A 12468-nucleotide genomic window follows, 5' to 3' on the forward strand; every position below is an offset into this window, starting at 1 on the left:
GAGGATCCAGTGAGGACACTCAAGCAGAAAAAGCTCACTTGAGAATCCATCTTGGCTGTCATCTCAGCTACAGGGAAATGTGGAATGGCACAAATAGAAGGATTGTAGTTCAGGCCAGCTCAGACATAAAGCTAGATCCAACCTCAAAAGACCAACGCAGTCATTTAAAGTCATGGAAATCCTCTGTGTGACAACTATGGTCATTAAATACATTTGTAATTTTACTAAAAATAAACTTACACTGAGAGCATTAAAAAAATAATAACAACACAGGTAGTCAAGGCAATGTGATAGTCCTTTAAATGGGATTGTGGGGATTCTGGATGAAGGGGGAGTCTCTACCTAGCAGGCCCGAGGTGGAACCCCCAAGTTAAAATGTGTAAAACTAATAAAGAAATAAGAAACTTTACTAACAAGCAGCCTAAGGATGGGACTGGCAAGCATGAGATGATTCTCTGCATAATAAAGAGATTAATAAACATACAAACATTTAAAAAACTGCTGTGGGGTTTCAGGAGGATATGACAAGCAAGTCTGAGTTGATACCTCATGTTAAATCTTAGTACCAATATAAATAAATAAGTAAACGCACACACAGAGATCTGACAGAGTGGCTGGAGTGGCAGAGACCAAGTACAAAGTGAGTTAAATCCACAGTATCGCCTAAAACAAACAGCGAGCAATGATAGGAGAGGGCCAATAGCTGTGCTTCTTGCTCACCCGCAGGTGGCCTGGACAGACTCTGCTGCTACACAGAGCACAAGACAGTCTCTCGCATCTTGCAAATGCTTCCACGACTAGAAGTTCCTAAGTGGCAGAGGTCTTAACACTTGTGTTCCTTTTCTCACAATATACATTTGTTTCTTGCGATCACAAACTTGCACTTGGCGGGGTCTAGGGGCACGGTGCAGTGTAGAATACCTGCTTGATACACTCAAGGCCCAGCACCAGTAAAATGATCTCTACAACCTGTCATCTGATCCTCTCCTAAATCACACCAGGCCCTGATTTCTGGAACAGCAGCAGGCACACCAGTGCTGGAGTGGCCCCCTGGGAAGGGGCACAAAGGGAATTCCAACTGGGGCTGCCATTTTATCTAGAACAGAGGGCGACCTCAAGGGTCAACAAGTATTTCTCCTGAGAGGATGGATGATAATGTACCTCAGTGGCAGAACAGTGGCCTAGCATGTGCTGGGCCTTGGGTTTAATCTCCACCATCATCATTACATACACACCACAAACCCACCACGCATCAGACTACAGCTTGAATTCAGGTCCCTCCTCTTAACAGCCATAGGGCTAAGCTTCAATTTCCTCATCTGTAAAGAAAAGTGTTAGTCTCAGCATTGTTGTGGGCTTTAGTGAGAGAATGCACTTATATATTGCTTAGCATAATTACTACCAGTTATCTTTCAGCAACTGCTGGCCCCTTTTAACACATCCTTGATTCTCAAGGATGACCACACCTTTTCACTGAACCTCTCATGCCCGATCCTCTAGCGCTCACCTCCAGAGAACCTTATCTGACGGCTCTGGGAGCAAACCTCCTCCCTGCCAAAAAAACATATATGGAGAACAAAAGGAATCTTTAATGCCAGCTGACACCCTACAATTAAGACCACAAGGTCCTGAGGTAGCTGAGAAAGCAGCGGCCATGCATGCTTGTCCTTAAGCGCTGCGGGATGGACAGCACGACGGGCAGCAGCTTCCCAGACCACCCACTCCACAGCCATGGGGGAGGAACCCAATTCACAGAGACATCAAACCCAGTGCGGAGCTGTAGAACAGTAAAAACTTCAAGCTATTTCTCACGGACAGCTGGCAGGACCCAAAATATGTACCAGAGCATGAAATGGAAGGGCACAAATGTGGAAATGATTCCATAGACAGTATCTCGTGATTAAAGGGAAACTTGCTACCAAGAAAAGGCATCCTATCCATACTTACTCCCAGGCTCACCCACAACATACGCAGAGCAAACCTTACCTGGGTTTTCACATCACTCCCTTCCCAGTCTTCCCTCCAGACAGCCCATCTTTACCTCTTTGCTTCTTCCAAATGACAAAGGTACTCATAAGCCACATTCTGCCGCCTCCTCTCATCCATCTCCTCTGCAGTGAGTCTCTCGTTATCCAGGACAGCTAAAACATGAAAGAAGGAATGTAAAGACCAGGGTCAGAGCCAGTGCCAGTAGCTCAGGCCTGTTATTCCAGCTACTGAGATGCTGAGATCTGAAGATCTTGTTTTCAAGCCAGCCCAGCCAGGAAAGCCTTTCCTGCCCATGAGTCTGTTATCTGCACTAAACTGCCAAAAGAGCTAGGAGTGGGGCTGTGGCTTCAGTGATATGTTTGAGCAGAAGCAGTGCAGGAACAGCACACAGGCCATCATGCGTTCAAACCCCAGGAAGGGAGGGGGGAAAAAAGACCATGGACAAAAGAATGCCACAGCCATCAAATTCCACCTATCAAATCACCCAGAAAGTCAAGGCAACTAGTGGACGTGTGGATAGCTAAAACAAAAACTATGGAGTTTCAACTATACTCAGCCTGTTCTTGGTAAAAATGTAAGTTAACAGGAACACGTACAAAATTTTATTGTACCTTCGAGAATGTCGCCTAAAAGTGTCACTGTCAGAACCTTTATAAATACACATCAGATCACACTTTCTCCCTTTTAAATTAGTAACCAAAAGCCAGCAGTTGCTGAAAGATAACTGGTAGTAATTATGCTAAGCAATGTAAGTGCATTCTCTCACTAAAGCCCACAACAATGCTGAGATTAACACTTTTATTTTACAGATGAGGAAATTGAAGCTTAGCCCTATGGCTATTAAGGGGAGGGACCTGAATTCAAACTGTAGTCATCAGCCTGCGGGATCAACCTTAAAGCAAGGGAGTTCAGTCACCCAGCGTATGAAATGGAATCCCTAATGCCATCTGAAAGCATTCAAGGTTTTCCAGTCAGGCCTTGACTTCTTTAGGAAGGTACTTGTTTACCCTTCTCTCTTCTCACGCTCCTGCTTCCTCCTACACACACATCCACATCAGCACCCCTGAACGCTGACATCCTAGCTCATCCTCTTCCTTTCTATGTCCTGTCTCCAGTCTGGCTCTGTAGTCAGTCTTTTCTCCAAGGACCACGAAAAGGCTCTGTTCAAAATCACCATGTGTCCATCTCCTCCCCATCTCCTTCACCACCCAGCTCTTCCGTCTTTATTATCCTAAGTTTATTATTCGCTTGTACACCTGTCGTTCCCCTCAGGTGATAAATTCTCTAAAGGTCTTTTTCATCCTAATTTCACAAGCATGGCACAAAACCTCACAATAGCTGTGGATGAGTCCATTTGTCCTTTCTTAAAAAATATTCTAAAAGAACACAAAGGATCAAAACCCCACAGACACCCCCAAGACTCTCCTAATTACCTAATCCCCCACCCAGTTCACTGATGTCCCGGGGATGGCCACAGAAAATGAGGAAGTCAAGAGTTTTGTGGCATTTTTCTTTTCTTTTTACTTTTGAAATCCCGGGAAGGCTTGGAGGGTGGGAGTGACGGCCGGGAAGACCTCGCAGGCAGCCTGCGTGGGGCTCCGCGGGCCCCGGGTCTGCCTGGCAGGCGGCCCTCGGGGCAGCACCCCTCCACCGCTCAGGTCCGGGACACGCCCTGCTCCATGCGGCCACCTCACCCGGCGTCCCCTCAATCTCGGCCTGCCGAGGCTCTGGGTGGGGCTCCCGCCTCCGCGCACGGGGAAGGCCGGGAGGCCTCCCGTCCTACCCGCCACCTTGCGGCTCGCTCGAGGGGAGCGGGCGCAGCGCCTCACACCGCCCCGCCGCCCGGCCGGCGCTTCCGCGTCCGCGCGGCCCGCGGCCACCGGGCCCCCACCCGCGCCTCGGAACCCCCAGCCCGCTGAGCCCCGCACTCACAGCCGTAGTGCGGCCGGGCCACGCCCAGCCCGTCAACCTCGTCCACGGCGGCGGACATGGCGGCGGAGCCCCGGGAAGGAAGCGGCGAGAGCTTGAAGACGCGCGGGCGACGGCGGCGGAGGCTCCTGTTGAGTGCGCGGGCTGTCGGGGTCCCCGAGGCCCCGCCTTCCGCCACCGCCACCAGCCCCACCCTAGGGGCCCCGCCCTGTGGCAATGCCCTGGCGGGAGGAAGAGGGCGGGGCCGGAGTCTACGGCCACGCCCCGTTAGGCCCCGCCCATCCGAGTTGCAGAAGCCAATAGGGGTGGATCCAGATAATTATGCCCCGCCCCTCCATTCAGACCCGCCCTGGAAACTCCGCCCACCGCGAAGATACAAGGGCGGGTGGGGTGGGGCCCAAGCCAAAGGCCCCGCCCCCTCCTTCCGGCCACGCCCTTGGGTCCCTGTTAGACTGGCGGAAGGAAGGAGGCGGAGCGGGCTCACCTATGGGTTACCGGGCTCTTGGAAGCCCTGCCGGAAAGGCCGGTTCTGAGCTAGTCCCGCTCTCCCTGGCCCCCGCCCCGTCTTCAGTGCCAGCGCCTTGGCTGAGAGTGTTGCAGGCCTGAAATCAGAACCTCAGGCCTCTTCTTCTCCTGCCAGCTGAGTAAGCGCCCCTGCGCCCAGTCTCTGGGAAGATGGCCCTTCAGGTGGACCTGGGTGTTTTCACTGGACACAAGCAGGACCCAAACTGCCACACTTGAACAAGCAGGAAGTGAGGCTCCATCTCAAAAAGAGCCAGCAATTAACAGGGCTGGAGACCATGGTTGGGGAATATCGTGCCCGCCTGGCACACCAGCCGCAGTATAAGCAAAGTAGCTAACCAAACCCTGGCTTCTCCCCAGCAGGACCCACTCTGGAGTTAATCAACTTTTGTGCAGGTGCATTCCTGTGGTTGTGGCCTATGCAATCTCTGACCTCATTTCTTTGAACACCTTGGACAAAGAATGCTAGAAGAAAGAGCAAAGGAGACAATAGATAGCAAATTACAGACCACCACCAAAGAGATCTTTCAAGTACCAGCTTGGGTCTTTATTTTTTGTGCCAATCCTGGGACTTGAACTCAGGGCACTGTCCTTGAGCTTTTGTGCTTACACGCATCATGATATCTAGTGACTTATGTGATACAATTCATTGTGAAAGCTAAGCAAAGCTTAAAAACAAGAACCAACGGTAGTAGAGACATGGCCCAGTGCCCTGAGTATATGAGGACCTAGGTTCAAACCCTCGTACCACCACCAAAAAAGAAAAATCAAGGGGCTTGGAGTTTGGCCCAGTGTTAGAGTGCTTGCCTAGCATGCATGAAGACCCTGGTCCAATTCCTTGGTACCACATACATAGAAAAATAAAAAAGCCGGCTGGGAGTTTGGCTTAGTGGTAGAGTGCTTGTCTAGCATACACGATGACCCGGGTTCAATTCCTCGGTGCCACATGCATAGAAAAAAGCCAGAAGTGGTGCTGAGGCTCAAGTGGTAGAGCCCTATCCTTGAGAAAGTCCAAGGACAGTGCTCAAGCCCTCAGCTCAAGCCCAGACTGGCAAAAAACAAAAAAACAAAAAAACAACGTAAGTGGTGCTGAGGCTCAAGTGGTAGAGTTCTAGCCTTGAGAAAAATCCAAAGACAGTGCTCAGACCCTGAGCTCAAGCCCAGGACTGGCAAAAAAGAAAGAAAGAAAAATCAAAGCAATTCACCAACCAGCTTAAGTGGCACTGTCTCCATGAAGCCTTCCTTGATCTAGGCAGGCTTCTGAATCCTTGTACTAAAACTCTAGACTTGTCATGTTCATGAATGTATTCCTCAGCATGCAGGAGAAAGCCCAGAAATACTGGGTGAATAACATTTACTGAAACAAGTGAATAAACTGAAGAAGTACAACATGGAGTTGGCATATATTCATATTCCTCTGACCTAAGAGCAAGGACAGACTGTGCCTGGGCGAACCTCAAGGATTCGATGCTAAAGTTTAGTGGCTCAGGTTTCCCTCATCTGAGCCCAAGCCACCTGAGCACAAATGACAGATTCAGTGGCAAAGCTCTGCTCAGTAATAAAAGCAAGGTTCTGGCATGGAACCTCTGGACTGTCCCTTCAACAATCTGATAGGCAACTGAAATAGGTGGGGTGGACCAGCCATGCAGCTGCACAGAAACAAGCCAACCATTTCTAGACTGGGCCCTCATTGTAGACCAAGAATCCAGTATCTGGGACAGGAGGCAGGGTTATCCCAGGCAAGCAGGCAGACAAGGAAGGCTGGTGTCAGACCCCCCCCCCCGTAGGGTCTTGAACTTGATACTGAAGGAGATTTGATTCTATTCTGTGGATCAGGAGAAAGTATTAAAAGTTCTTATGAGCAGGAGAGGAGTATTCACTTACCCACAAAGAGGAAAAATCAGTTCCTATCCTCTGCACACATGTACTATGATTGCAACACAAAGTGGGGGGACCCAAGATGTAGCCAGGGGACTTGATGGAGGGGATCTGCATATGTCTACAGACAGGGAGTTCCCTAAACCCTATGACTGGGACCGGGGAGGGGGGATCAGTATCTTACAGCACCAAGCCCTGGGTTGGGAAACAAGTGAGCCGTAGGGAGTGTCTGCCTTAGGGAGTATCTGCCAAGCAGCTGGACTTGTAGGTCCCAGGCTGAGCCAGGGGCATGTTCTGACGGATAATGGCTGAAGTTCTAAGATGAGTGTGCAGAAGAAGAAAGCCTGGTAATGAGAGGGAAGGAAAGTGAAGCTAGGCCAGGGGAGAATTATTTGAGGCAGCCAGAATGATGAGAGTTTACTGACTCACCATTTTGTTCTGCTGCCCATTTGCTATGGTCTTTGGTAACTATCGCCCCTCACGAGAGGATTTGTGGCTGTTGCTGGGCGCCAAGCCCATTTTTCTTTTCTTTTTCATTTGGAGGTTCTGGGGATTGAACCCAAAGCCAGAACCCTGTCCATCAGGAGACATCTGTATGTGTCCTGCAGCCAATCAGCTAGCAGCCAATACAACAGAAGCAACCTTTACACTCCACAGACTAAGCCTATGAGATTCTTGGTGCCTCTCAGTCACAAAACCACAGACATCTGCCTGGACTGTGCCTCCCCACAGTAATGGTGCACAGGTGACTCAGGCCTGTGGAGTACTCCTGTGGATGAGCGCTCTGTCTCATTCAATCTGGGCTCCATCCCCAGCCTTCTAGCTCCAGTCTACTTTTTTGCAAGATCTGGACATGGATGGCTGAACAACCCAACTGCTTATTTAGTAATGAGGCTGATAAAAATCACCAAGCGGGGCCAGGAGTGCTTGCCCAGCATGTACAAAGCCCTGGGTTCAATTCCTTGGTACCATATACACAGAAAAAGCTGTGGCTCAAGGGTAGAATGCTAGCTTTGAGAAGCTCAAGGAAAGTGCCCAAGTCCCCAGGTCTGGCAAAATAAATAAACCCCACCAAGTATGTACAAGTATGTGCATACTGGGGTTTCAAGTGAGAATATCACATCAAACTTTACAGAAGACCTCAATTTTAGTTTTTGCAGTGTGGGAATTGAAACCAGGATGCATACCTATGAGGGAAGCATTCTACTACTGAGCAAATCCTCAGATACCAGCCATTACTATTGGCTACCTACTCTGCAGCGGGCACTGTACTAGATGGCTGATTCTCAGCCACTTCCTTCAGCAGGCATGGATCTGTGTCTCAATGCCTTGCTTAACAAAATGGGGACAAGGATGAAACTGATGTGAGGATTCAGTAGTAACTCCTCAGTATATGTGAACTCTTACTGTCATTTTACCCAAACTCTTAAATGATAAAACCAGTATGAGGGGCAGACTATGAAGCAATAGCCATTCCATTGCTTATGATAATAAATCAATAGATTCAATCTTGTTGGAAGGCATTGGGCAGAGTCATGTATTGTGTAACAGCTATGAAGAAAAGCAGGAATGACAGTCGTATGTTCTCTGTGTGCATATGATGCTGTGTGCGTCTGCCTAGGCTTTCCTCCCGTTCCATCTCCAGCCCATGCATGATGTTCAAGAGCCAGCACCAGCCAGAAGCAGTGGCTCACGCCTATAATCCTAGCTACTCAAGAGGCTGAGATCTGAGGATCACAGTTCAAAGCCAACCCGGGCACCAAAGTCTGAGTCTTATTTCCAATGAACCATCAGAAAACTTGAAGTGGCGCTGTGGCTCAAGTGGTAGAGCAGTAGCCTTGAGCTGAAGAGCTCAGGGACAGAGCCCAGGCCCAGAGTTCAAACAAAGATGTTTGCCATTTACCTTAGGAACTATCAGTCAGAACAGGGGAACAACACTATGTATGTCAAAAGGTGACTGGAGATATTCACAACAAATACTGTAGACATTTGCATAAAGTCACACAAAGAAGGGACTATTTATTTATTTATTTTTGCCAGTCATGGGGCTTGAACTCTGGGCCTGGGCACTGACCCTGAGCGTAGCTCAAGATAACACTCTACCACTAAGCAATATTCCCAGACCAGGATAATTTTTTTTCATGTCAGGAAGGCAACAATTAATCTCATAGAAACCAATGTCGTAAGGTTGTTCAGACTTGGACCCTCGCTAAGTACCTAAGTGTTAAAAATAAAGAACTGCACTCTTACCATTAGAAAGCCTGTTCTTCTGGCTGTGTTAGATGGCATGCATGGAGAGGATTTTCTGGATGGTGTCTGGGTAGCCCACTCTTCCATGAAGTTGCCAGCCATGTCATCGAGGGTCGTCAGTTCCTAAAGCAGGAGACCTCGGTGTGTTACTAAGCTCCCAGACGCTCATCCTTAGCATTGTCAGAAGCCACCAATCTCCCAGACCAAAAGCTCCCTGACTTCAACAACCTCGAGGCACACAATGGCTTCTCTGTTCATTTTGGTGCCAGTACTGAAGCTTGAACTCAGAGCGCAGTGCTGTGCTCAAGGCTAGTGCTCTACTACTTGAGCCATACCTCCACTTCTGGCACTTCGATGTTTAGTTGGAGATAAGAGCCTCACAGAAGCCAGTCGCCCATGGCTCACACTTATAATCCTAGCTATTCAGGAGGCTGAGATCTGAGGATAGAAGTTCAAAGCCAGCCCAGGCAGAAAAAAAGTCTCTGTGAACCTCTTATCTCCAATAAGATATTGAAGAAAGCCAGTGTGTGTGTGTGTGTGTGTGTGTGTGTGTGTGTGTGTGTGTGTGTGTGTGAGTCTGATCAGTCATAGGGCTTGAACATGGAGCTTAGGCATTGTTCCTGAGCTTTTCTGCTCAAGGCTTGCGCCACATATCCATTTCCACTTTTCTGATGGGTAATGGAAGATAAGAATCTCAGGAACTTTCCTGCCCTGGCTTGGCTGGCTTTGAACTGTGCTCTTCAGATCTCAGCCTCCTGAGATTACAGATGTGAACCACCAATGCCCAGCTTCAGATGCCCAGATTCTTTTTCTTTTCTTTCTTTTCTTTTTTTTTTTTTTTTTTTTTTTTGCTAGTCCTAGGGTTTGAATTCAGGGCCGACATGCTCTCCCCAAGCCTCATCGTACTCAAGGCTAGTGCTCCACCACTTGAGCCATGGGGCCCCTTCCAACCTTTTCTGATTCATTTATTGGAGATAAAGTGTCTCTTGGCCTTTTATGCCCTGGCTGGCTTTGGACCGCAAACCCCAGGTCTCAGCCTCCTGAATAGCCAGGATTATAAGTGTGAGCCATCAGCATCCAGCCATGTGTTGATTTTTTAAAGCAACAGGATACACTATGTACTTGAATATGAAAGATACATAATTATTACTTTGATTGTTTTCTTTTTATTACTGATTACTAGGGTTTGAACTCAGGATCTATCACTGGAACCACATCCTCAGCCTTCAATAAACCTATAAAGAGGCAGATAGGGTGTCAAGAACACTGGGAACTGGGGTTTTAAACTGGGAGTCTCTTGGGTGTCAGATGGGCCTAATTCCGTGATAGTAACTTTTTGTAAGGCGCATTGCACATGCACTGCAAGGCACACCTGCAGAGCCCATAGCACTCAGTCAGTGTTGGTGGGATTGAGGAAGGGAGGACTCCAAGACTGGTAGATAGAAATCCCGGTTCCCATCCCTTCCCCCCACCCTCCAGGTGACCCCCCACAGGCACCCAGGTGCTGCTTCCCGTGGCTGCCGTGAGAAGCACAGTCTGTGCCTGGGGTTTAATAGGTACAGGACTCTTCTTCCCTGGGCCCTGGGCCTCAGCAGCCCCACCCATCCCTTACCCCTGGGCCCTGCCAGAGGTGCAGCCGGAAATGAGTCCTCCAGCCCCTGGCACCAAGATGGTCCCTCCCAGAACCACACTAGATTCCCTGACAGGGTTGCAGGGATACTGGTGTGACTCGGGTTTCATCAGCCTGCAGCTGCCCCTAGGCTCTGACCACTGGCTTCTCAATTAGCAAAACTACAAGTCTCCCCACCTAGCAGGTAATTCAGCTGTTCTTCACAAGGCATCTCTGGGAACTCTAATAGTTCCCAACTAGATTTTTGTTTTGGCCAGTCCTGGGGCTTGAATTCAGGGCTTGGGGGTCTGTCCCTGAGCCTCTCTGTGCTCAAGGCTAGTTAGTGCTCTACCACTTGAGCCACAGCACCACCAATGGAATTTTTCTGTGTATGTGGTACTGAGGAATTGAACCCAGGGCTTCATTCATGCTGGGCAAGCACTCTACCATTAAGCCACATTCTCAGCCCTCCCAACTAGATTTTTTTTTTTTTTTTTTTTGGCCCCCTTCTCTTTCTGGCCCCGCTCACTCCGGCCCTGCTCGCTCCAGCCCCGCTCGCTCCGGCCCCGCTCGCTCCGGCCCCGCTCGCTCCGGCCTCGCTGGCTCTGGCTCGGCTCGCTCCCGCACGCTCTGGCCCTGCTCGCTCCGGCCCCGCTCGCTCCGGCCACCACTCGGTTGGGCTCCGCTTGCTTGCTTTCGCTCTCTGTCGCTTGTTGCAGTCTCGTCTCTGCCACTTCCGACTTGGTTGTGTCTCGTCTCTGCCACTTCCGGCTTGGTTGTGTATGTGGGATACCGAGGAATCGAACCCGGGTCCTTGTGCATGCTAGGCAAGCACTTTAACCGCTAGGCCAAACTCCCGGGCCCCCAACTAGATTTTTTTTTTTTAAAAAACTTTATTTTATTTATTTATTATTTATTTATTTTTTTGCCAGTCCTGGGCTTGAGCTCAGGGCCTGAGCACTGTCCTTGGACTTTCTCAAGGCTAGAACTCTACCACTTGAGCCTCAGCACCACTTCCAGCTTTTTTTCTATATATGTGGTACCAAAGAATCGAACCCAGGTCTCCGTGCATGCTAAGCAAGCACTTTAACCACTAGGCCAAACTTCCGGCCCCCCAACTAGATTTTTAAAGACTGAGTCCTGGGATGTTCATTTCCAAGTGGTGGCAAAAAGGAAACCCCACCGCGTGCCAGTGGCTCAGTCTGTCATCCTAGCTGATGGAGGCTGAGATCTGATGACTATGGTTCGAAGCCAGCCAGGCAAGAAACGTCTGTGAGACTCATCTCTACTTAACTACCCAAAAGCCAGAAATGGAACTCAAGGGGTGGACGCTTCGCTTGAGCAAAGAATCTAAGCACCCAAGCTCTGAGCTCAAGCTCCAGTACTAGCACATACACACAATACCAATAATAGCAGTGTCATAGTCATAATAGCAGCAGAGGCTGGAGCTGTGACTCAAGTGGTGCCCAGAGAGTCCAGTTCTCTCTCCAGTGATCTCCTAGACCTCTGCTGAAGGCCTAGCTGGCAAGGTCACCTTGGTGGTAATTTACAGGGGCGTCAACAGTGGCCCCTTGTGGAAGTGAGGAGCAATGGCAGGAACAGAGGCTATCTCCTGCCCGGGCTGAGAGAATGTCCAGAGGATGCAGATGGCTATCTATCACCAACACTCTCTCAGTCCTGAGTGATTCTGGGGAACTCAGCTCTGAGAGGGAGGTAACTCTGTATGTGTGTGTGTGTGTGTGTACCAGTCAGTCCTGGGGCTTGAACTCAGTGCCTGTGTACAGTCCTTGAGTGTTTATGCTCAAGACCATGCATATGTATTTTTTTCTTCCTTTCTCCCCCTTCCTATCTATATAATTCCCATTTACTTATAATCTTGCCAGAAGGTGGTCACTGTAGGTTATGGTAATAAATATCCCCCAAATACTCTATCCCTAGCCTTTCTAGGCTCTGTCTGGCAGACAGACAGAGTGTCTGGTGTCACCCTGGGGACACCTCTGAGCTGCTTTGTGAAGCCCAGAAACACCTCGTACCTGCTCACAAATGTCCTTGAGTAGAGCAGCTCAGAACAGTGTAGAAATTGGCTGGAGGTTATAAATCCCTTCTACTTCCTCTTTCTGGTGAGAAGGAGCAGTGTACAATCCCAGGGAAGCCCTGGCTGGCACACGATGACTAAGAGAAAAGCTAACTGCCCACAAGTCCAGAGCCAGAAAGCCTTCTGACACACTCAAAACAAACCATTAATAACAGTAGGAAAATATATTGGCCTTGGGGATGAAAATATTCCACTT

At 49.3% G+C, this 12468-nt stretch overlaps 1 protein-coding gene across 3 annotated transcripts in view; it reads right to left on the bottom strand.

Annotated features, from left to right (window-relative positions):
• Positions 1–8638, bottom strand: part of Iqgap1 (IQ motif containing GTPase activating protein 1) — a 66589-nt gene extending 57951 nt beyond the window's left edge. The window contains exons 1-2 of one of the 3 annotated variants that reach the window (XM_090321603.1): positions 8569–8638; positions 2042–2141 (exon numbers count right to left, since the gene is read on the bottom strand). In XM_090321603.1, the coding sequence (XP_090177729.1) occupies positions 2042–2106 (65 nt within the window). In that variant the 5' untranslated portion in view covers positions 2107–2141; positions 8569–8638. Of the gene's footprint in view, positions 1–2041; positions 2142–3513; positions 3638–3921; positions 4125–8568 lie in introns of those variants that run through there. The other 2 variants (XM_090321601.1, XM_090321604.1) reach the window with 2 other exon arrangements.
• Between the last annotated feature and the right edge of the window lie 3830 nt (positions 8639–12468).

Source organism: Megascapheus bottae, chromosome 30 (assembly GCF_031878675.1).
Source record: "Megascapheus bottae isolate mThoBot1 chromosome 30, mThoBot2.hap1, whole genome shotgun sequence".
NCBI lineage: Eukaryota > Metazoa > Chordata > Mammalia > Rodentia > Geomyidae > Megascapheus > Megascapheus bottae.